The sequence below is a fragment of the Polyodon spathula genome, chromosome 3 (assembly GCF_017654505.1).
Source record: "Polyodon spathula isolate WHYD16114869_AA chromosome 3, ASM1765450v1, whole genome shotgun sequence".
NCBI lineage: Eukaryota > Metazoa > Chordata > Actinopteri > Acipenseriformes > Polyodontidae > Polyodon > Polyodon spathula.
Window position 1 is genome coordinate 63,645,562 of NC_054536.1, and position 25,525 is coordinate 63,671,086.

General features: G+C 35.6%; 3 protein-coding genes across 3 annotated transcripts in view; all 3 read right to left on the reverse strand.

Moving 5' to 3' along the window:
* Nucleotides 1-289: 289 nt before the first annotated feature.
* Nucleotides 290-3,455, reverse strand: zmp:0000000930 (telethonin). The gene is made up of 2 exons (XM_041245694.1): nucleotides 3,234-3,455; nucleotides 290-1,699 (listed from the first exon to the last, which is right to left on the reverse strand). Exons 1-2 carry the CDS (start codon nucleotides 3,368-3,370, stop codon nucleotides 1,282-1,284), a joined length of 555 nt encoding a protein of 184 aa, XP_041101628.1. The 5' UTR covers nucleotides 3,371-3,455; the 3' UTR covers nucleotides 290-1,281.
* Nucleotides 3,456-8,536: 5,081 nt separating this feature from the next.
* Nucleotides 8,537-12,150, reverse strand: LOC121313305 (leucine-rich repeat-containing protein 14B-like). The gene is made up of 2 exons (XM_041245695.1): nucleotides 10,337-12,150; nucleotides 8,537-9,492 (listed from the first exon to the last, which is right to left on the reverse strand). The coding sequence occupies exons 1-2, from the start codon at nucleotides 11,239-11,241 to the stop codon at nucleotides 8,853-8,855; spliced, it is 1,545 nt and encodes a 514-aa protein (XP_041101629.1). The 5' UTR covers nucleotides 11,242-12,150; the 3' UTR covers nucleotides 8,537-8,852.
* A 47-nt stretch (nucleotides 12,151-12,197) lies between these two features.
* Nucleotides 12,198-25,525, reverse strand: part of LOC121313306 (pleckstrin homology domain-containing family G member 4B-like) — a 44,738-nt gene continuing 31,410 nt past the window's right edge. The window contains exons 14-23 of the mRNA XM_041245697.1: nucleotides 24,005-24,876; nucleotides 23,304-23,553; nucleotides 22,638-22,731; nucleotides 21,776-21,996; nucleotides 21,225-21,395; nucleotides 20,509-20,686; nucleotides 19,648-19,764; nucleotides 18,423-18,668; nucleotides 17,671-17,891; nucleotides 12,198-12,822 (exon numbers count right to left, since the gene is read on the reverse strand). Coding sequence (XP_041101631.1) covers nucleotides 12,817-12,822; nucleotides 17,671-17,891; nucleotides 18,423-18,668; nucleotides 19,648-19,764; nucleotides 20,509-20,686; nucleotides 21,225-21,395; nucleotides 21,776-21,996; nucleotides 22,638-22,731; nucleotides 23,304-23,553; nucleotides 24,005-24,876 — 2,376 coding nt within the window. The 3' untranslated portion in view covers nucleotides 12,198-12,816. The remainder of the gene's footprint in view (nucleotides 12,823-17,670; nucleotides 17,892-18,422; nucleotides 18,669-19,647; nucleotides 19,765-20,508; nucleotides 20,687-21,224; nucleotides 21,396-21,775; nucleotides 21,997-22,637; nucleotides 22,732-23,303; nucleotides 23,554-24,004; nucleotides 24,877-25,525) is intronic.

The following is a 25,525-nucleotide window of genomic DNA, read 5'->3' on the forward strand; positions in this document are numbered from 1 at the left end:
TGTCTTGTTGTCCCGGCCGTCGGGTGATATGCATTGCACACCCCTGAAATTTGTCTTCATTTTTTAGACTTTTGCCATTGCCAGCATGAATCAGTTAGAAATGTATAATTACAATACTGCAGACATATGTCCTATTGATGTAATCTAACAATGTGCTATACTGAAATTATATCAATTGTAATGGCATTTGTTGCAAAGTGACTGGTTTGTCCTTAAGACCTGGACTTCCTTGAAATTGAGATGTAGATCCTAACAGGTCCTAATGCTGGTTAAACAATAAGAAACTGAATTTAATTTTATGATTCAATTTTTTTTTATTTTTATCAATTACATTAATATTAACAAAACAAACCACCTTTAACCCTCACAATCAATGAATCTTTAATAAAACACAAAGTAACAAGAAAACATATGTTCAGAAAGCAGTCTTTTAATTGTATTCTAATATAGTTGTTATTCAATGAGAAAGTTAGTTTTTTTTTTTTTTCTGATTATCGTGAAAAACAAATACCAAACTTTTCTGCCTGTGGAATACACAAATACAGAGCATCAGTTGAGAGCAGCAAGAAGCACTTTTTGAAACATGTCAACTCAACTTTTAAGGACACTTGCATTCTTGAAAAACCTGTAAAAGTAAAGCTATCAACTTCCAGTTTAACATTGTTCAACTTATACTGATTAAATCTTCTTTTGATAATTCATCCTGGTAATGTGCACACTTCCTATACATCACCAACCTATATTTATCTCTCCACTACCTCACAAACTGAAACTGTCTTACTCACTGACAGCTAAAAACCTAGACAGTACCTGCGCTTTTTACCCTTCACAGACATTTATCTTTTGACTCGTATTTTAACATATTTAATAATCCTTCCTAAGAGCTACTTGCTGTATGTCAAGTATTAATATTACTATTTTTAAACATAATCTAATATTTTTCTCATAGTTCAACAGTAAGCCTATAGTGCCGCTCAGTGGTTTAAAATGGTGACAGGTTTAACTCAAGGCAATGTGAAAAATATACACCAGCACCAGAAAAACTGTGTTAGTGCCTTTGTTTAGCAAAGTTTATCTATGAGGTCTGAAAGCTGTAAACAGTAAAAACTTTAAGGCGCTAGTAAATACAACTACAGTAAGTTCAGACAGTTTGACACCATAAGTCAAATGTATTGTAAATATAAATTTATACCAATTTTAAATGGCCGTGCAGTGCTTACTTGGCCAAAGGCTTTCTGTCTAGTCCTCTCTGTCTATCTACTATAGTTTCCATGAGTTCTACTAACTTCTTAGTACAGCTTCAAACTGTGGCAGTACATTTCTAGGAGCCACCAGATTGGAGGCTCTGAAATCCATCCTGATTGGCTGAATAACTTTCGGCATCTCTTTCGTTATCTCAGAAATTTCTCTCCGGCCTACACTCACACCCTTGGACAGTGCTTTTTCAAACTCCATGATGGCTTTCAGTTCTGCGGGCGTTGGAGCTCTTGTCAAATCTTTAGCGACAGACATCACTTTACTTGGCATAAAGATGGGCACAGGAAGAACATTCCTGTAGGGAAGCTGATATTCAGTCATCCTCTCCCCTAGCCTTCCCATCTTCATCTTCTGATCTGGAGATCTTTGCACTAAGAAGATGTCCAGATGTTTCTTCTCATACGTCTCTTTTTTCTGAGTGTTATTCTCAGAGAGTGTTGTCCTAGGAGTGAAAATTGCAAGATATTAGTTAATTAATTTAAATCAGCAAAAATATACTAAAACACATTAAACATCATTATGTAGCAATTACTGGTACACCCCTTTCATTTCCTGTTTGTGAAATACTATATACAGCCCCTAATGGAGTCCTGGTTCATGAATAAAAGTCTTTCAGCAGTCTGAGCAAATATGAATATGTAAATAATAGTATAATAAGTGCAGGCATGCACATATTTCTCTTTTTTTATTTTGGTCTTCTATTGACCTTTAAAAGGCCAAATGAGTCTTCCCCTTTAATTCAGTGTCTCTTCAAACATTTATAAATAGCTTTATTCAACTTCTGTGGCCTGCCCAATCCTAGAGCAGGGGTGTCAAATTTGGTTACATTCTAGCGCTAAGCTACCTTATTAAATTCTGGTGCCAGTAGACTTTTTAATTTTTTTTAAATGTATTTATTTATGTATTTATTGTATTCCTTAGCAACCACAGATGATGATAGTTTCTCACTGGCTCTGGGCTACTCCCATGACCCACCCACACTCATCACCATACAGAGGAGAGAAGGTTTGTGTTGTGTGGGAAGTTTAACTGCAGAAACTGGTTGCAAACAACGGGGGGAGGGGGGCTTGTTAATTTAGCACCAGTAGACTCTGGTATTAAACTTTCAAAACAGTTTAGCACCAGTTTTTATTAGCACCCCTGTAGAAGGGTCACATGCACTCTAGGTTTTTTAGAATAGGTACACTTTTTGTTTTACATGATGGAGCAGTGTAGTATAGATAGACAATTACTATGGAATGACCCAGCAACATTATCTGCAATTTAATTTATAGGATATCAAAGTATTTTCTTTAAAAAAAATGGTTGCACTTCAGTGGTCAAAATGTAATTTTAACAAAGCAGCCCTATTCTAATTAATGGACTACATTACACTACACTGTACAAAAATAAATAAATAAAAATTATATTTAGATCATTATAATAACATGCCATAGCATAAATTGTTTCTCTAGTCATCTGCAACACGGTCCAAAACAAACTTTAAATAACAAATAGGTTAGATGAATTTTCCTACATGTTTGTAGCGTATTTGTTAAGTTTGCCATGATATTTAATTCTAAAATATTGCATGAACATGTTTTTTTGAGCTTTATAATACTTTGTTTACTACAGTATGCTTGGCTAATATGCTTCACTGTGCTTCCATGATGCTGTTTAACATGCTTCTTCCATGGTATACTACATAACATTTATAAAAGCTAGTCTCCCGTGGGTTCAGTTTTCTGACCCCCCCCCCCCCCCCCCCCCCCCCCCCCCCCCCCCCCCCCCCCCCCCCCCCCCCCCCCCCCCCCCCCATTACCCACTTACAAAACACAAATACTCAAGCAAGAGATCTACTATTAAGCAGTTCTTATTAGAGATCACTGTTAAGATCATTAAAATACCCCGCTATCTCCCAATTGTAACATTACAGGATCCCAGTCCTACTGCTTTAATATATGAAACGCACAGTAGAACTGGATAGTTTTACATACTTTTCCCATGGTCTTGTTTCCATGACCAGATCCTGCCAGCTTGAGTGATACAACTCCTTATCTTTTAGATTGTCCTCCTTCACCTCACAGTGGGCATTGAATAAATGTGAGGTGCCTTTTGGAGCCGAGGAATGCATTGCCAGCTCTTCGTTTTTTAATTAAATATGTTTTATTGTGTCGCGGACGGATGGCTTCATTGAATGAAAGTGTCCTCAATGTGTTCTTCGTCTCTTTAAATAATGCTAGATGTCTATTTTGGTGGCAGTGCATCATTGCAAATGTATTCACTACGCATGTTTAAGTTATTTCGTGTAAGCAATGGGAAAAAGCAATGACTAATCCAGCATCTATGTAATGATATCTGTTACACACAACTCTTCTTGGCAAAATATCACACATGCTGCCTTTTGCTTCCCTGTCGTTCAACACAAAATCTAATTTCATATAAACATTCATGTTCAAGTGTATGAAAACAAAACACAATTCTTTATTTATTTGGTATAAATCATACAATAGTGCTCCTAAATTATTACTATTTCCTGAGCGTGGATGGCAAGGTTTAGCAATGGTTATGGCTAAAAACAGTAACTGATGAGCTTTCAACCACACTGTCCAAGGTACCTTACTAACCAAGTGGGCAAGTATAAGGTCAGGTGATAAAACTGAATGCCCTGGTAATATGAACTGAGATTGGAATGAGCTGCCAGTTATCTCTGGTACAGTTTCATAGCATGCATTTTTTAATATGGCAGCAGAAATTTAGTAAGCTGCAAACAAGAACATGGTGTCCTTATGATTTCACATACTCAAAAAGTCGTTAAAGTCTGTTTAAATGATTCCCATGACTGCTAACAAGGCTCAACAAGTCACAGACTGCTTCTGGGGTATAGTCGATTTAAACTGGAGAGCAATGCAAACCTGTAATATGAAATCTAAATGCTTTCTAGAAAAATAACATTAGCTCTAACCCCCCGTACAGTTCTGGTCCCCATATCATACGAAAGACATTGAGGCATTGGAAAGAGTACAGAGGAGAGCAACACGATGATTAATTCCAGGATTGAAGGGTATGGCATATGAAGACAGACTGAAAGAGATGAATCTGTAGAGCCTAGAAAACAGGAGAGCCAGAGGTGACTTAATAGAGGTATTTCAAATTGTCAAGGGGTTTAAACTGCTGAGAATTATTTTTCACAGGTCACAGAGAACAACCCGGGGCTATGGATGGAAGCTGAAGAAGGGCATTGAGATGGGGTACTCCCTGTGCATATTATGTATTGTTTTCGTGCTGGTTTAAAGCCAGAGCTTGTTTAATTTCATAAGATCATTATTGTTTGCTTGTTTTGGCCCTCGTGCCTTTTTGTTTTGTTAAAACTTTTTATTTATTAATAAAAGTGCCGCAGTGCTTTTCATACCCCAGTCGGCTGTTGTTGTGTGGTTTCAGTTCCTGGTCTATCGTCATCCACCAGCTATCCTATTCACAGGTATATACAGAACCGAGGGGCAGAGATTTTTCACAGAAAGTGGAGTGAACCATTGGACAGTTGCTAAAGCAGAGACTATCGGATCCTTCAAGAATAGACTGGATGCTGTCATGAACAATATGGTATAACCCTCTCTGTGACCTTAATAACAACACTGCAGCAAGGCTAGCAGTCGACGGACTGATTGCTCTGTAAGTATATAATATTTAATTTGTAAAGTGAATGATTGCCAGTTGAGGTTGTAATGTGAGCAAGTTGTGTTGGTGTAACAATCTAGCAACTTGCACAGGGCAATGCTGACTGGCTTTAGGGTAATTTGCAACCAATTGTCTATGGCACCCAGCTCTCAACTTGTAGGGCATTATATAAGCTAGGGCGCCAGCACAACGAAGGGCCTCTTCACCAAAGGGCCAGTAGAACCACATGAGGACAAGTCAACGTGGACTGGCTGCATACATTTCTATCCAAGCATCAATCACAACACCCATGCCATTTTGACATTCAAATTTATCACAGCAACTTCTGCTTCACAAACTTGATGCGAGTTTGGATGTTGATGATATATGCCAAGTGTCAGATTAATCGCTTTGCCGGTTCCCAAGAAGATGATTTCGAAAGGTTTTATCAAAAAATGCGTCACGGCACCAATAGCAAGGATGCAGCAGCAAACGTTTTTCAGCATCTGACAGCCAATGTAACCAGCTTGTTACCTGCCAAGTCAGAACCTGATCAGTCACACAGCTTCGAAGCAGCAGCAGTTTAAAGTTTTGGGAAGAAAAAAAATAATAATAAAAAAAAAAAAAAATAATAATAAAAAAAAAAATGTAATAATAACAATAGGCTTCCCAGCCTTTGGCTTGGAAGCCTAATAATACCTTTAGCTAGCCACCTGGAGGAAGAGCGGTCCGTCTAGCCACGGATTATCAGGGGTTTCATTTCTCCTGCTAACTTGCTTTAACTAATAATCTAAGGGGTATAATAAATTGAACTAGACTATCTGTAGATGAAACTGTGTAAACCAATTAACAAGGGTTTTTATTTTTTTAAAACACATAAATGCCATGCCGTTTGATTGGCAGCCATCCTAACCGTGAATTGGCCTTAATTTAACGAAATACAGAAAAAACAACGTGTTTTTTGTAGGACAGCGTTACATATGTGATACATGTTCCACAAAGGTGAATAACATAATAACATCTGTGGTTCATCACAATTTATAATAGCAATATTGACACAATATAATATATATTAAATATATCGTGACAAGATGCTTATATAATCTTTTATTATATAGCACTAAATTGTTTATATAAAAATATATATTAGTACTATTTTTATTGAGCACAAACGTGTTACCAAAATAAATATTACAAATAATAAACGCTGAGATGCTTTTAAAATCTTTTGCATAAGATTCATGTGAAATTCTTAAACATTTTGGTTTATAGTATATCTTATGGATTTTGGTAGTTGCTATCAGCATAGTCCAAAAAACAAAAGTATGAACAACTGGTATCTCAAACAAATAATTTCAGCTACGGATATTTTGATCAGTTGTGAAGTAATAACTATTTGGAGTAAAACAAACTAATAAACAAACAGTTAAAAAAATAAATAAATACAAAAATAAATAAACATTATCATTTTGAGTTTCTGCCAGTTCCCCTTTGGAATTTATAAAAGGCTGAAATGACCTTTTGAAACTGGCAGAAGGGTACCTCACAGCAGTCTTCTCAATATCACTGTGCTGTCGTCATCTGTGGATGCTTCCTCTGCAGTCTGTATTATTTATTTCCATGGTGATTTCTTAACTAATATCAGTGTGCTACCACACTGAGGGGTAGATGTACTAAAGTGCTGTTGCAATAGTCGCAAACGAGTCAGAAGTCTAGGGTGAAATGTACTAAACAAGCGCAATGCTGTTAGCGACTTTTTAGGGAATTCATTGCAGTCGCAGATTTTCTTTGCAGTTCAACCTTACATGAATATGACTTTATGGGTGTTCCTGCATAAATTCTCAAAAAGGGGGCTGAAATAATAATAAAAATATAGTTCTCAGATATTATAAAGAGATGTACTAAAGCTGCCAGCAATTGTGACACTTACAATTGCACCAGTTTGTTCAGAACTTTTGAAAGCACGTTTTAAACAGCTGCAATTGTTTTTGCATTTTTGAGTCAAACACCCAAATACCTATGTTTCTCTAAAAGCAGGGTGTACATGCAATCCTTGAAAACAAATTTCTATGGCATTTCTGGTTTCCCCAACATGTTGGGAATAATAGACTGCACATATGTGCCACTAACCCCTCCAGCTCATTCTGAGCATCTGTATAGGAATAGGAAACACACCTATTCTATTAATGTGCAGCTGGTTTGTAATTTTGCACAATTTAGCACGGCACCACTGACTAACTTAAATAAAAACTGACAGTATACATTTGGCTTATAGGCTACTCATGATGATATAAATTAGTGGTATAATACTAAGTAGGCCAAGATAATAATAATAATAATAATAATAATAATAATAATAATAAATAATAATAATAATAATAATAATAATAAATAATAAACAATATAATAATAATGCTAAAACCATTTAGTTTCAATTTAAAATAATCTTATTTGCATTGTACAGGCTAAAGTAAAAAGAAAGTCCCAAACATTTAAATTAGTATATTGTGGCTCTCTTTATTTTACATATTTTCTCTTAGTAAATACAACAACAGAATTGTTGCAACAGAAATGCAAACTGCGGTATGTTTGAGCTGCGACTGGCCCATCTTAGTACATCTACCCCTCATTGCATACCATGTCGGCTGTAACCTGTAACTCTGCCAAGTCTGGATTTGTTTATTTGATTACATAGTATCTATGGGATGAAAATAACCCTTCGTTGTTGTGCTGTAGCACTAATTCGCCATGTGGACTCTTGTATGGGGTGTTGTTTCATTGTATAATGCTTGATAGTAGCGTGGTCTCAATGATAGGCACTGTTTGGTGGTAACAAAATGGTTTTGACCATGCCTGATGTTTTTGGAATCTTTGAAACTTCACTGACTCTAACGGGTTGATTATATCAATGTGTACTTCACTGGATTTTATTAGAGCATTTCACAGGACTGGGGATTGCATGAACCTTCTATTCAGGGGGGTTCCAGAGTCCTTTAAAATGCTCTCAAGTCTAGAGGTAGCTTATCACAGTGGGGTAAGTTGATCAAATCAGTCACTTCAGTGGTCACATTGAAAGTTCATTTTAAGAAAGTAACCCTGTTCTAATTAGTGGACTACAACATTATAATAACAGGCCATAGCATAAGTTATTTCTCTAGTCATTCCAAACATAGTTTCCAAAATAGGCTTTAGATAACAGATGTGTTAGATGAATAGTGCTAACAATTTAAAAGAATTTCCAAATACATACGTGCTTTATACTAATAAAGGAAGTAATAATTACAAAATAATAGGTTACATTACAAGTAAACCATTATTTGTATTTAATATTAAAACTAGTAACAGCAATTAATAAATTGTAATAGTAATGTCATTTATGTAAATTATTATACATTATAATAATATACTGTATAACTCAACCAATTTTTCATGTTTAGTGAACTTCACAATGAAGTGGTATACATTTTAACTTATTTACCCATACATCCATACATTAACTTACCCATCTACATTTAACACTTTTATATATAATTTTCTTTGCTTTTAGATGCATGTTTACCTCTTGTATATGTTATATGCATTATTATAGACCATGTGTTTCCCCAGAAACATTTCAGCAATTAATAAAACAACTGCCCTGAGCTTCAGAGGGGCTTGCAGTACAACAGAGCCATCTAGCATGTACATTTTTATTGATAGTAGACACAGTAAAATAAATATAATGAAAGCCAATGGCCCTTATGCATTAACTTTTACATGCAGCTTTGTGTCAATAAGAATGTAAGTTTCTCTTTTCCTACTTTAAAGATTTATGTGCTATTGGTGAGTCTAATATCATAAGATTCTTTATAAAGTGTTACACTATACAGAGCTAGCAACATTGATTAATTGAACCCTGAGATATTGTAACACTGGTTTTCGCTGTCTCTATTAAACCAGGACTCTCTTCATATAGTGGTCTATTTTGCACCATTGTCCATGAAGCTGGAGAGTGCATCTCTCAATGACTGAAGCATAAAAACACCCAGTTCATGTCTTGTTTCCTGAATTTCTGCGTCATAGTTCCCAAACAGAGGTGTGCGGGCCACAATATCATCACGGTTTGCTTGGTGTAAAATTAATAAAAGCTCCTCCCTTAGTCTCTGAAATTTAGTTTTGTCATAATTGACCAGACTTTCATCATCCAGTGGGTAGGTAATATTATCGGGGTAGCAGTCTCTGGAAACTGGGAACTCAATGTAGTCTAGGTGAGGAAAGTCGGCAAACACACTGAAAAGTCTTTTAAGTGCTTGAGAGCTGACAGGGTTGCCTAGAAACTTGAATTCTCTCAGCTTTCTGCATGGTACCAGACCCAGGATCATCATGTTGACATGGTTGTCTCCAATATTGCATTCCTCCAGAGTCAGGCTCTTCAGCGTGTGAGAAGCACGGCTGAGAAGTTTGAAAAAAGTTGATGGGAATAGGTCTGCAACATCGTGGCCGCTGAGGTCCAGTCTTTGGAGGTACTCTGCATGAAGACTGTTTGCCAGGTATGCCATATCAGCATGGTTCAATGAACAGTTCGCAATTTCAAGTCCTTGCAGTGGAGTAGTTAAGGGACTAGAAAACATAAACAAATGCATCAACTATTGTGGTTTCAAATGAACATGGAATTGGAATTGAATAGATTATATAAATATGTGTTGAGAGTTCTAGTGTTCTAGTGTTGATTAACATGTTCATAAACATTCATTAAGGTACACTGTATAGAACAAAATTAGCATTAAAGAATGTTTATCAACCTGTCACAGGACAAGAGAAATCCCATATTTAAAAACATTTGCGAAACAATACAAGTTAATGCTCACAACACATTTATTGATAATAACACCTGGGAGTAATTTATTAAACACAGTTTTGGCGTTCGGGCCCTATATACGTTTACCGCATCATTTTGCAGTTTTCCCATGATTATACTATCCATTTACTATGGTTTCCATGTTTTTGTTTTTTTTTAAATCTGGCTTTACCATACCTCTCTGGGATTGAAAATGCTTAAGCATAGTTCCCATGCTTTCGCTATGGTTTTTTTTACACTTTGAAATGCTTTTACTGTGGTAAAAGGGGTGTTCATGAAATATTTCTAGACTATGGTTAAATAAACCAACAGCTGTCTAGAACAGGTAAATTAAACTTAAAATAAGCAAGGCAGACTTTAAAGAAAACCGTTGATAATAACTTTGTGTCTGTGAATTAAATCCCCTTTTTTCCTTGACTTTTGTTTTCCTTTTTCCTATTGCTGTGCCAAACAGATTTCAAATGTTAATGGAATATAGTACAGTTTAAAACAAATTGGTCCGTCAATAAGGTTTGTTCTATGATGACATACAGTGTAAACAAAGCCAACTTTTATTTGGCATCTTACCCTTCAATATATTAAAGATTTAGACTGATGAATGCCTACCTTAGCAGCTTTCGAATCCTCCCGGTGAGAGTTGAAAAAGCTAGGCTCAGTTCATTTAGCTGTGTCAGCTTACTCAGCAGTTCTCCAATGTGCGATAAGATTGCCTCATCTTCAGGTGCATGTCTGCGTACATCAAATGTCTTGGCAGGAAGGGTCAGTGATCTCAGCTCAGGAAAAGAAACATGCGTTAGGAGCACTTCCAAATGCATCATTTCCAGGCGGATATTGTGAACCATCTCCAGCTTCTTCAGAGAACCAGGTTCGACAAGCTTAATGATGTAAAAGAGGCTTTTCAGAGCTAGGCTGTCGACCCTGAAATTTACACATCTTATCTTCAGAGGACAGTGGCATCTCATTAACAAGGCTGGCACAACTGTCTCATAACTCTGATTGGTAACAAACACATCCATCAGAATATTAATTGAAATATCAAACACTGCTGGGTTAGTGGTGTCAGACTGCATCGCTACTAGTACATCGTAACAGATTCTGGCTACCATCTCGGTTCTAGCCCACTTTCCCAAAGATCTGTTGCACTTGCAGAGCTGGAATCCAACATCCTTTATACCCGTGAGGTCCACCAGTTTGAGCTTCTTTGTGTATGTTGTGGAGCAGCTGAGAACATGAGCTTTCAGCCCATTTAAAAAAGCCTGCATGCAGCAATAGCAAGTCCTTTTCGTTAAATCATCTTCACAATCCACTGTTGCCCCCAAGAGTTTGTTAAGGCTTAACTCAGCCAAAGGCCAGTTTTGAACTATGTCATGAATCATTTCAGACTGTTCCTGCAAATAACTTGCTTTAAAAAGAAGTGGATAAAGATTTTGAGAAATACAAATCAAATTCTTCTTGGCATTTGTGGTATCCAACACGAAACTCTCGGCAGCGATAAACTTTAAGCTCTTCATTTTTCTATAATTTGAAGCATGTAGCGAGCGTGGCTCTGTTTTTCACTCAAGTTGTCCAGACAGCTGTGTCTTTTTAGCAGAAGCTGTCTTGCATCAGAATTTCTATTTGGACAGGGAGGTGTCACATGCAGGAGATCTATTTTGGGATAAATACCAGCACTGCAAATGCCAGTTTGCTAACTTTCAGTCATGCGTGTTGTTAAAATGGCTGGTCCTGTATTTTTGGTTTAATTTATTTATTGAATTTGTGAAAATCTAATTAAAGGTGTGCCAAAAAGGAGCAGGCTTAAAACACACTTCCCTCGATGTCATTTTTAAACTTCCACAAGCAAGTTACTAAAAGTGTTGACAATTGTAACAGTTTATTACAATATAATACATCTTTGCTAACACTTATATAGATCCTGTATTATTCTTTTTTTAGAAAGGATCCTTAAAACCTTTGAATCGGTAGACTGAAAGTGTCAGCAAAAATGTCGCCGATAAAGGACAAACAGTAAAACATATTGTGTAGTATACTATACATTGCACAGTTATTTATTTTAAACCTTAAATGCATGTAGTGAAATAAGCTAAAATGAATGGCACACAATAAAAAGATGCTTACACAGTATTCTGCTATGTACAACCAATATTGAATTTGATTTACGTGATGCGAGTACAAGCCTTTTGGAAACCTAATGCATGAAGCCTCTATTCGATTGCATGAGATGAATGGTCAATTCCTGATATTCTAATTGGATGACTGGTAAGATCCTTTCAAATGTAGTTTAAAAATGCACTCCACCCTTAGTTTACGTGTAGAGAGATGTAGAGTAAAAAAAAATGCATTGCATTAATGTCAAGAAATGCATTGTCCAACAAATTAATACAATTATAATAAATCAATAAACAGTCATGCAATGGCACAATATAAAAATGAGTTGAGAAAAAACAAATTCAGTATTAAAAAAAGTTTAAAAAAATTTGAATTACAGTAATACCTTTTATAAAAATAAACTCAAGATCCCAATAAGCTTTTGCATTACTGTTACTCAGATACAATGACACAATTACAGCTTTTTTATATTGTTTATTAGACTGTACAAAAAAGAACTATAAACTCCAAAATCTATTTATAGTAAACAGTTAGAATGCAAAATGTTTACTGTGTATGACATTTCTTACACATTTATCTGCAAGCTATCAGCTGAAAAAATGCAAAGACTTATTGTTCTCTACTATTTCTTTTCACTTTTTTTATAAAAGAAATAAGAAAAAAAAATTAACACAAGGATATAAAACTCTAAACAGTTACACTTTTCAAAATGTACCATGCCATTTTTATAAAAATAATTTAGTAATTTACAATTAACATTTGAATTGTAAAAACAAAATACATGATTACTATGGACATGGTGTACACAACTTACACAGCAAACCTGTGGAAAGTTCCATGAGAGTTGCAAGATACTATGTTGGGATTCCTTCTTCAGTCAAAGGTGATGTGTAAAAACTATTTGTGGAGATATCTGGATAACTGGTTTATGTTGTATTCAAATAAGTTTCAATTTGAGAAGAGTCTTCAAAGCCTTCTCATAGCTGTAAAAAGTAATTGTATGAATTATTATTAAATAGCTATCAGCATACAAAACAGGGAACAAAAATGTTTAACATGGAAGTTGGATACAGGGAAGCTCTATACCACATACTTTGATGTAAATAAGATGTCCCTAACATTAGCGATTCATTTGTTATGCAAATAGTATCTCCAATATATTCTGCAATATATAAAAGCTGCATCTCCCTGTTGCAACTCCTTTTCAGTTGTGACAGGCAAGAGGGCTGACAGTAGGTCCTCGGTTGGCAGATGTTTCAGTATCAAAGACTACAGAAAAGCTTGATGTTTCTCAAAGACCAGCCTCAGAAGTGATGACTTTGAACAGACTCCCTGAAGGAATTTGAGTGGTTATCATTAAGGAAAGTTCCTACATCCACTCGTAACGATTTAAACGAATTTCAGACTTGGGAAATCGGTTCTTCCCTGGCCAGTTTTGGTCCTGCACCCTATAGAATCTGATATCACAAAGGTCATTTTTATATCTGTGTGGGTTGCAGCAATGTGCTAAATTATTTACAATATTTTAACATTTGAAAACAATAAAAGAACCAGCCTAAGGTAGGAAGTTATAGTTCAGTAGTAACCCCTTTATCAGCATCAAACGATATTCATGCAACCAAGACAAACAGAATAGTACTACTATAACCTAATTAGTTATAAAGGTTATTGTTTAAAATGTAATGATCGCCTAATCATTAGTATTGGTGAGGCTCAGTCTTGTAAAGTCAAATACATTTAAGCAGTTAAAATTATTAACTGTACTTACCCAGCTAAAAACCTTTCAGTTAAATCACTGTTGAGAGGCCTATTGCTATATTAGAGGTCTTATTCTGGCAAAAAACTAAACAAAATAAAAAAAAAAAAAAAAAAAAAAAAGGAGATAACCAAAATTACTGCTGGTAAAAGTTTATGGGCTGGATTCTCCAACAAATTGATAAAGAACAACCCACACTCCACTAAACAAAACAATCCGAAGCACTTAAAAGAACAATTAATATTCCTTTATTATTTCATTTTTGATTAAAAAAATCTTTTCTATCTACCCCAATTCAGAACAGAGCTGCAGAAGTGTTTCAGCAAACTGCCTTCCTCAGTAGAAGGAATCTCAGAGCACAGCATCACATATATGGTTTCCACTTAATTAACAATTAACTATAACAAATCCGTTCACCTGTATCCATTGATTTAAAACACATGGCATACATACATTTGCAAAACACTCAATACAAAGACAGGATACAAAAACAAGAAATAATTAAACAATTAAAAACAATTAGCATCAATTTAAAAAAGTATCAGTTCAAAAAAAGTATCAGTTCAAAAAAGTTACAATTCAGAAAAAGTTAATGGAGGAGCCAATTAAAGGAAATTGGCAAAGAAGAATTCCTCATTCAATCCCCTAGGGGCTTCAGTACGCAACCTATGGATCCACAAAGCCACTCTTTGGAAAAGAAACTGATCCCTATCCCCTCCTTTCCTAGAGGTATGTACAATTTATATGCCCAAAAAACATGTCTAGCATCAGAAGATTTGATATCTTTGTTTCATATAGCGCTTTTATGTTCATGTATTCTCAATCTCAGTTTTCTTATTGTTTCCCCTACATAATACAAACCACACGGACATTTCAACAAATACAAAATATGTGATTATGCCTTTTACAAAAATTAATTTTCCTTAGTGAGGATGTGTAAAGTATTTCCCTTTAATCATGGCATTACAATTTGAACAATTCTGACAAGGATAATTGCTAGATTTGGCAGTTGTTAAAAAAATGAGGGGCTCATATATATTTGACTTAGTTAAACGGTCCTTTAAGTTCTTAGATCGTTCATATGCAAAAAGTGGAACATTTTTAAACTTTTTAAATTTGAATCACTCAACAGTATATGCCAATTTGTTTTAACAACCTCTTTAACCTGTTCATATACAGGTGAGTATGTGGAGACAAAAACCAAGGCATCTGATTTTGATTTATAGGCAACAAGCTGCAACAGCATCCATATCCTTTGCCTTTTGCTAATCCAATGGGGTTTATAACCTTTCACTTTAAATCTTTCACCAACAATTTCTGCATATTTATCAAAGTGTTACAAATGCGTCTCACTCTCAATAACTGACTATGAGGTAAACTCTGTTTCAGAGACAACGTATGAAAACTGGCAGCATTGAGAAAATTATTCCTGTCTGTACTTTTCCCATAAACTGAAGTAAAAAAAAAAAGAATTTCCAAACTTTTAACACCTGGACATCCAAAAAAGCAATGGAATTACAGTCAAATGACATCTTCAAATTTGATAGTAGAATGAATGCTACTTACAAATGTTTCAAACTCCTTCAATTCATCAGTGTTGCCCGTCCAGATGAAAAATACATCATCTATATATCAAATTCATGATTGAATCATTTGTAAATAAGGATTATTGCTATAAATATAATCCATCTCAAATTTGCCCATAAATAAATTGGCAGTTGGGAGCCATAATTGTACCCATCGTAGTCCCATGTATTTGTAAATAAAAAGTATTTTCAAATCTAAAATAATTCCTACAAAGCACTAAAGAAGCCAATTCCTGTAGTTAAGATATTGGAGGATTATCTATATTATTTTCCAAATTTAAAAAATATTCTATAGCTGCCAGGCCATCACTGTGTGAGATGTTTGTGTATAAACTTGATACATCCATAGAATATCTGTAGAATTCATGTAGAATGATGTATCCCTAATATAAGAGGGCAGCTTTTGTACCAAAGTTTTTGTAAAACAGTCTACAAATTGAGACAAAGGTTCAGTCAAAGAACCAATTCCCAACATTATTGGTCTACCAGGAGGATTATGAAATAACTTTAATAATCTTAGGCAGAGTTTAAAAAGTAGCTCATAGGGGATGTAGTTATGTTCTCCAATATCAATAGAAACAGTATACTGTTCTGTTTTGTACCAATGGATTAAAAAAATAAATAAAAAAATTGCACACATATACAGAGTGTCCTTATAAACAAGTAAATATCTTAATACATTTATGTGAAATCTAATTTATTGTATAATACCCAAATTATAATCCTATTGGACATATTCTCTGAATATGATAATACATGAATTAATGATATAAATGGACTAATTAATGGAACTGCTGTGTCTTAGGAAAAAAGGGCCCCTTGTTTCCTGGCAGACATACTGAACTATGTGACCTACCAATTAGAGAACTGGATTAGGCTGAGCAGACAGTTTAATTATGTATAGATAATTCACACATGCAACAACAATCGTTTTGACGCAAGGAAGACATAAACTAGCGAAAAGGAAATTAAAACATCAAAGGAATGGGAATTTAAAGAGGCAAGATACACGAATGACCTCATGAAAGTAGCTACTCTGCAGAGTGAAAACACTATAAATTTTCAAGTAAAACTGAACATTTTGTGCTCTACATGGAATGCTAAACCAGGTGCTGTCACTCTGCAAAACAAAGCTACAACTCTGGGACGGAATTATGACGGGGAAGCAAGCTGCAACCGAGTCACTACCACAAGCAACGAGACTGACTCCTGGCTAGAGGACTGCCATAAAACTTACAGACTTTACAGACAAACCAGTCTAGGTCTGCTGTACACCTAAATCCACAGTATCCAAAAAAAACCTGTGCCCTGCTACCTGCGTAGCTAAACTATTCAGCGAAGAGGACAGAGCGGACGGGCGCTGTTGTGGATCCTATACCGAGGACTGAAAACTTTGTTGCAGCTGTTTGTTGATTCTATCGAGAATTTAAAGCTTTGTTGCTGAGTTTGATCTAATGTAGGACTGAAGACTTTATTGCAGAGAGGTGAGTTTTATACTGGTCACTTCGACAGATTGAATTTCCAAAACAGCGGACCAAAAGTTTAAGCTTCAAGAAATTGTTGAGTATAAGTCCAGTTGCATTTTCCTTTCATGCAACTAAATTAATTAATTGTAACACATTCACATAGAATTGAACTGTTAATTATTTAGTTTGCACACTTTGCCTGTGAAATAGCTTTTCGTGACACTTGATGAAGTAACTATAAGTAATCTATCGCATATTGTAGTATGAAGAATTTCCTTAAAAGTAAACTTGCCATATAGTGAATCTACATACTATTAATAAGCTTAATGTGATATATTCGAAGATTGTCTGTATCATCTCAGTTGAGGCTGTGTGCTTGGATGTTGGCGTGTGTGTGAGCGAGCGACTAGCTACGTCACAGCTTGCTCACGCTGCAGTTTCTGTGTGAGGAGACGGGCAGTGTCATATTTCAATTGCCTGCTAGCCAGCATGAATGTAGTGAGATCTTTTTGAATTTTGTTTGTGCTTAGAGAAAAACATATTTACTTTCTAACTTTTCTGATTTCTGTTTATTAGTTGTGTGCTTAATAAAATACTACTATTGATTAAACATTACTTGTGTCTGCGCGTGAATGTGTGTTCATAGTAAATCCTCGATCTTTGTAACACGTCAATTAAATATTGTTAGTAAGTGAACTGATCAACCCAGATAAACATTATGTGATCAGTTATTGCATTGTTCCTACAGTCCACAGTTCTACAGGTTAGGTGCGTAAGATAAAAGTTTGTAAAAATTCAAGGTAGTTATCATATTCGCCATGTAAAATCTTGCATATGGACACGATAAGTACATAAGGTCCTACTTTTTGAATGAGAACACATTTATAACATATTTAATCTTCCCTTATTGATCCTGATTTTTCTCTCAGTCTTCAAAAAAGGAAGGAAGAGTTAACCCAAATCCCTGCACTAGATAGACAATAGAGTGTTTAAGTAAAGTTTACAGTTCTATAACATACTTACTGCAGTGATGTACTGGTGGGTGGGCTGTTTAAGATCAGTGCTTTTCTGAAATAGTGTTGGTGATGTGGATTGTGAAGGTGGTTGAGAGCAAAGATAAGAAGCCCCTTCATCTGAGAATGTCTCTACTGGAAGCTGTGAATGGCAGTTGGGAGCTAAATGGCTGAAACCGCTCATGCTCTCACTTGACGTGCACTGTGAAGAGGTCTCAGAACTCTCTGTAACTGTTAAAACAGATACAAATGGTGTTTTTAGTATTCAGAACAACTGGTAAAATAGATGGCATTCATGTTTCTACAAGGTAATACCCACAGTAGATGATTCATTACTTTGAGGTTCAAAACTAAGTGAGTTTCAGCATCTCAATAAGCACCTTGTTGAGTGGATCAATGAATAGGAGTTAGCCTGCTTTCACTGATATGATAGGTAAGAATCGTGAATTATTTGGGGGTGCTATTGCACTGATAACACGCCACCTGAACCATTTTTATTATTGGTTTTCCCTTTGACTCACAAGATTGTACATTATGTATGTAATATGTAATAGATTCATTGGTGTCTTTCTTACATAAGTTAACCTGTACAATTTGGGTTGTCAAGAGCACCAGTATACTATACATCTGCCATCTCTGTATAAAATGTACAACACCTCACTTTGTACTGTTTTTTGTTTTAGTTAGTACAGTACTCTATTCATCCTATATAAAATACTAAACAGTTATTAATAAAACCACAATGAATGGAAAATTACTTACTTATAGAAGGCTGACTTCCAGTTTCCTGCTCCAGTTCGTCTTCCTCGATACAGGTTCCAATATCGTAAGACCAGTGATTGAAAGTTGGGCTCGGATACGTGTGCAAGTTTAATGATCCAAGTATGGAAGAGGAAGACTGGCTACTTGAAGAGGAAGTGCTACAGCTGGAAATAGTGGAATGTGGCCTTTTGAAAGGTGTTGAGTGGTCAAATGAAGACACTGCTATAGAAGCTCTAGTTCTGGATTCTAAAAGAAAACAACACAGGGTGTGAAGGTGTCATACAGGAAAATATCTCCTGCCACGGATATAAATAACTATCCAGAACCTTGAGGCATATTTGTAAAGGATTTACCCCTGTCTGTTAATAACTTTTTTTTTTTTTTTGCATGCAGAACAATAGAACCAAGCAATTAAGTAATACAATTCAAGGCATCTTTAACAACATTTCAGTTAATGGCAGCTAACACTAATGAAGGTATTACCTGAAACATTTGTTTTTAATCTCCTATAAATACATGGGTTAGAGACATGAACATGTAGATAATCACCACAATCACAATATGCAGAATGAGATCTCATAACATACTCTCGTTTTCTTCAAAATAACACAAGTCTAAACATTCTGCCTTAAATAGGTCAGCTGAGAGTTAGTACCTTGACCTACATTTGTATATGAATGTATGTTAATTTTAATGTCCCAAATGTTTTCTCAAACTGGTAACTAAAAATTACTAAAATAAGTCACAAATTCCAAGATTCTTAAGGAAGCCTCAAGAACGTGTGCTGACAAGTTCAATTAACCCACCCATACCTCAGCATTACAAAGTGAACGGTATCTTTAGGGTTGTTTATTTTGTAAAATGCTTATTACTCTGTCATGATCAAACAATGCCTAAGAAAGGCTCTTAAATACTTTCAACATAGCACAGGCTACACTCAAACATGTTGGGGCAATCCCCCCAAACTACTTAGGCAAGCTGTGATACAGCACCTGCTGGCAGCCAGGTATCTTCAAAATGCATAGGTCCACACATCATGTAATACAAGTATGTGAGGCCCAGGGTACTTCACACCATTGTAGTTAGGCAAAGGTTTGGCAGTAAAATGAACAATATCAAAATATAAGTGACAGTATTATATTATATTAGTTATTTTGGCGTATGATTATCCAGTTGATTTATTTTCAAGGTATCTGTATGTAACACAAACATAAAAGTAACATACCTGTTCCCTTCATGATATAATCAATTGCTCTGTCACTGATGGCTGCAGCACTGGGTTTAATATCCATAAATGGCTTACTGCCTATTCCCATCGACACCATTTCCTGCATCCGTAGTTCTGCAATTAAAGTATCATGAATGTACTCTCTATTGAGCCACTTGCTATCAGAGTTGATCTCACTTTATTGAATATTGAGCCACCCGTAAGTTTAGATTTTTACAGTAGAATCCTTGTTCAGAACTGCCTTCCTAGTCCAACTGGAGAACTGTCCCTCAACATTTTTCACCATCAACTCTTGTGGGCAGTTACCCCCTCCCCTTTTTCATGAAAAAATTGATTTACCTGTACTTTTTAATGGTAAAGGTTATGGGACTCTTCAATTAATAAAAAATAGAAAACCAAAATAAATAATAATAATAATAATAATAATAATAATAATAATAATAATAATAGTAATAATAATGGTATTGTATTTATTAAAGTATTTAAATATTACATGATATAAAAAGTATATTTTCCATTCAGTATGAGAAGGTATTAATGCACAACTGAGCAAAATCTGGCCAAGTTTTCTCCATTCAACATTTCAGCTGTTCACGCATTAATTGTTTTGGTTTAGTGATTTAGGATTATTCCAAATGTTTTCTACAACACCAAGAACAGGGAAAGCGCAGTCCAGTCCTAATATTATTATTGATTATTCAGTTATACTACAGCACTTTATTAAGAGCTCAGTGCTAAAAGAGGCCCTCTTAGTGGTTTAATACTAATGTTCATGACAGAATTTTCTTTGTAAATAAACGACACAAGTAAATATACTTGGCTCTTCTCTTTGTACAAAGTCTCAGGTGTTTCGCATACCCCGGTTTCGCAGGGCCTGCCTCCACAGGATCTTCCCTATTATGTTGGTCCAGGCTGCTTTAACTTCTCCGGAGCTGGCCTGTAGGATAAACGTGTCCTGGGACTTTCTTCTTCGAAACCAGATCTCAAACCGAAGTCCACTGTCTCCGACATTTTCTGTCATACCAATCTCTGCTGTCTGAAAACATCGGTGTTGTAAATAAATGTTACAAACATGGCTCAGGGGGGTGCATGTGTATATCGATATGTAACAATATCCCAACATGTTTTATCATTGTAAGCTAATATTTTATTTAAATGCCAAGTTGAATGGGTTACGATTTATATTAACTACAATAATTATGAGTTCTCTGTTAATATTGACAAGGCTAGGGTCTGAATAATAAAATAAAATTACACTAAATTACTTAACATAAAAATGTATTAATCATCATAATCACCAATTATAACCAGGTTAACACATAATATCCAGTGGCACTGGAACAATTTTTAAAGTGGGGGTGCTGAAAGCCAATAAACAAAACTGTAACCCCTGTATATGATAGAAGCCATTCAAAGCCATACCGCACCCCCAGCACCTCTAGTTCCAGCGCCCTTGATAATATATAATAATAGATAAATTAGTTTGTCGTCTACATTACTTTTACTGATTAATAACAATATTTTAAGTTTGTCATTGAAAGAACATTTTATATAGCTTTATGTGCTTTTTATACCTTGTATGACTGTTTGTAAATATAGATGTCATTTCCTCCATCAATCTTTTTAGTTTTACTGAAAAGAATAAGTTCTTCAAAGAGGAAGACATGTCTAAGGTTTTTCCTCCGTCCACACCACACAATGAATTCATCTTGGCATCTCAACTGTCCTTGCTCTTTCAAATTGACCTGAAATAAAAAGACCCATTTGCAAGTTGTCACACACAGATCAAAAAGTATGGTTTATTACAGATTATTACAAATTACATGAACTATGTGAAAACCACTTACAATCACCACTGCTTTTATTCATATTTTGTTCAGCCTGAATAAAAAGGTTGTGGAAAAGTTGTTTTAGACCTTTGCATCTATTAGAACTGTCCATATGACTTAAGTTTTTTTTTTTTTTTTTTTTTTTTTACGAGCGCAGTTATTCTGTGACATCAAAAATACAAATGAAATAGAAGACATTGAAAGACTTCTAGCAAAAATGTTTCTTAAATAACTGTATGTTTCTTTTAGTATTACTATAGAACTAAAGATAACCAAATGATTAACAATTTACTCACATCACATCCTCTGATTGCATCCATTGCCAGAAGATCGTTGCCATGACGCAGCTGGAACTTCACCATTTCTTCAGCGGCCTGCAGGTCAGAGAGCTCCTGCTCGTGTGATTTGCTGCAGTCTTTAATCATGTCCTTGAGAAGCAGGGCATACTTGCTCATTCTTTGAATAGGTTTCAACAGGTAGGAAGCCAAGTCCATCTTATCACCCAATTCTAATTGTTCTTATTCTGTTTATTCTATTAAAAAATGATGGTTTATAATGAGTTTTGAATAACTCATACTCAAAACTGCGAGTATGAACCACACATACAAATGGCCTAAATGAACTATAGGCAATTATTATATATACCGGATGATATATATGAATACGTTATAGCTAATATCATTTATATACATAATATATATAAATAGACACTTGATTTGTAAACATAAACATACTTTGCAATAAAAATAAATGCACCTGAATTTTTACTTGTGTTGCCAGTCCAGGTATTTGTTTTCAAAACGGAATAAATGTATTACTTAATGGGGTCTATTCAATTGATCTACAGAGGCAGATTTTACAGCACAACTGGTTAGAGCATCAAAACAGGGACTTGTGTGTACAAAGATCATGGCCATCTCTCTTTCGTGTATTTCTGTCTAAATAATTGTTAAAAAAAAAGAGAAGGTTTTAAAAAACTAAGTGTATTTATATCCACCGCTGTTTAAATGGATTGGATAGACCCCAGTGTATTTATTTTCCCATGTTTGACAAACCAATTAAACCGATTTTATAAAATCTGCACTGGCTTAATTGAAATCAAATATGCTGTTAATCAAATTATGCCCTGGATAACAGAGAAAGTAGGTCAAATGTTACTCACTTTGAAGAATCCATTTCCATGACTGGCAAGCAGGGTGTCAGACCTTGGCTTGTTTTTGCTGTATAAAGCATACATCCCAAACTGCTCTTCCTACAATAATATAAATGTAAACTTTGTAATCGTTCTCCAAAAATGCATTAATTACAATTTAATTGTAAGTTACCCTTTTTATTGTATTCTATATTTTAAATAGTTTCTACAATGTTTGCTGTGATAGAATGTTCAGAAAAGTAGTATTTGACAGAACTGATCAGACAAAGACAAGACGAGCTGATCCCTTTTATTGGATGAACTAAACAAGAATTAATCACAAGCTTTGAACACCTCAGAGGTCTTTTGGATTTGAAGTAGAGTGTCTCTTATTATTTTTTGAAAGTGATGACATCTTGTGCAGTTTGGTTTGGTTCAAATCATTAACAATGATTTGTTGATTTCTCATATAGGTATTATGAGTACAATACATTGTAATGCTGTAACAAAAATGATTTACATACCAGGACTTAAATAAAATAAGAATATACAGTAAGCAAACAAAAAATGTACACAAATGATAAACTTGTGGTTCACAGCTTCACAATGAGTGTGAGGTCTTCGACAAACACAAAAAGTGCTGTAATGTTCGTAAATAACATCAATTATATCAACATTATTAAAAGACTTACATGTCTGAGAAAACAGCTGCTGACCAGCAATGGATAATCCATACAATGCTCCAGTTCTTTGAGAAAATACTGGGTATGAAAATCATACAGCTTTTCCAGATTTCCAAACATAATGTTGCATTTTCCTCTGAGATCCTGAGGCAAGTCCATTCTCTCCATCTCGGGGAAGTAATTTTCAATGATGTAACCAAGGGATCGCACATATTCCCTCTCTGTGGAGATCATTTCATCCATGATGTGCTGCCTTTTGCTGCTGGAAGACATATAAACCCTGGTTAGGATATTGCATTTTACAATACAGTATTTCCAAAGTCACATGTGACAGAACTGTCACTTGCTGCATCATAATATGTGCTCAAGTGATTCCAATGATCAGTGAACTGCTGGGTGGCCACATCTGGTTCTTGGGTGGTGATACTGAATGATGAATAGAGTGGAATCCCTCTATTATGACCAAGGCTAAGTAAAATGGTCTTAAGAGAATTTCAAATTGTCTCTAAAATGCAAGGCATTGCTGAATATCATGGTGAGCTAGTATTTATATAAAGCCAATAAGAAAGAGTTCATAACATAACAAATTTGTAATAACTGTTTCTCTTGAAATGTATTGAATACATAGTGTTGCAGGCCCCAAGAACTTTAAATCGGTATGACAGCAGAAGACTACTCTGTCCGTTTTAATGACAAATGCATATTTGTACCTGTTAGTCTTTTTGCCCTCATCTGAATGTCTACAGTGCATTGTAGGTGGCGATGATAAGCTACGACTTCGACCCAACTGGGGGCTTTTTATGTCAGGCCTCTGTATTTTCTTTTCAGCAGCCACATTATTTGCTACTTCCAGGCCTTTGATATAAACCCCAGTGTATCCATTGTGCTTGGTTTCCATGTGGCTGATATCTCTTTGGGACATGTCATAAGACACAGTCTTCTTCATTATTTTTTTTAACGGCTGTTTTCTGTGATGGGCAGCTGGGGAGGAAATAGGTTCGGACCGGCAAGAGGCAGAGGAAGAATCCAAGGTACAGTCACTATCAGTATCGTCAAGCACAGACACAGACTTGGTGAATCGTTGGGACTCTGAAGAAAGAGGTTGTGGAAATATAGGAGTGTTTTTAGTAAACATGCTGGAATTTTGGTTTACATCCTTGTGATCAAACATTACATTGGATTCCACAATGTTATCATTCACATGTTTGAAAGAAGGCTGTCTGAGTCCTTGACAGTTGTTGTACTCTCCACTAGTTCTGGGACTGGCGTCTGATGACATTTTGGAAGCAGTTCCTCCCTTGCAAGCTTTTGGAGCTGTTGTGACTTTAGACAGTACTTCTTCCAAACAAAGGCGGGTATTTTGGCATTTTAACCAGTGGGTATTCCACTGCTTCGTCTCCTTAGCACTGTTCAGATTTAAAACCATTTCATTCAGCTTGCGGAAATTATCTGTCGAGAATTTTGTTGCTTCTCTCTGGTAGTTCTGCAAGGTTTGGACCACTGTTGATGAGAAAAGGCATGAGCTGTTGTCCATATTCAGCAGTCTGCAATAATCATTGCAGTGCTTCATCCATTGGTTAGCCTGAGGATAACAAAGAAAAATAGAATAGAAACCTATTCAACATATGCAGTAGTCAGATTTTCTTAACTATCCTAACTCAATGAACAACTAATATTCATCTATTTTATGACAATGTAATGTCTTCAGAGTGGGTCTTTAGTTGCCCATTTAACCTCAATCACATATTTTGTTCACTAAATATAAAAATAAAATCCTAATTTCACCCTAAAGCATGTTTCTGTCTGCTGATGCGCCAGGGAGGGCTGAGCAAACTGGCTGATCCCTGGAGCCAGCATTATACTTCAGCCATCAACACCGAACGAATAGGAAATCCACACCTGATAGAGGAAAAGCGAAGCTATGTCTTGGTTGGTCCCCACCACTACAAAAACCCCAAAATAGCATGACATAATCAACAGCTACTCTCTTGCAAAGAAAATCAGCAACAGTTGTTCTCAACAGGAGACTAGGTTTTTAGTCTTGGTTGAAGGAATACATCAATCAACCAGGGAGTGTACTGTTAATAATTGGGATCTTTGATGTGTTTTGACAGTCACGTTTGGCTGAGCATGGGGATTGTTAGAAGGGTGTCATGTGGGATTGGGTGGGTATCACGTCAGCAGAGTTAGACAGGTGGGTGGGCCACACCAGAGAAGGGAGAGCTAGAGCA

Coding starts and splice junctions, on each gene's coding strand:
- zmp:0000000930 (XM_041245694.1), bottom strand. CDS start 3,370: ATGCATTCCTCGGCTCCAAAAGGCACCTCACATTTATTCAATGCCCAC. Junction 1,700..3,233: donor GAAACAAGACCATGGGAAAA/GTATGTAAAACT, acceptor TTTCACTCCTAG/GACAACACTCTCTGAGAATA.
- LOC121313305 (XM_041245695.1), bottom strand. CDS start 11,241: ATGAAGAGCTTAAAGTTTATCGCTGCCGAGAGTTTCGTGTTGGATACC. Junction 9,493..10,336: donor AGGATTCGAAAGCTGCTAAG/GTAGGCATTCAT, acceptor TATGTTTTCTAG/TCCCTTAACTACTCCACTGC.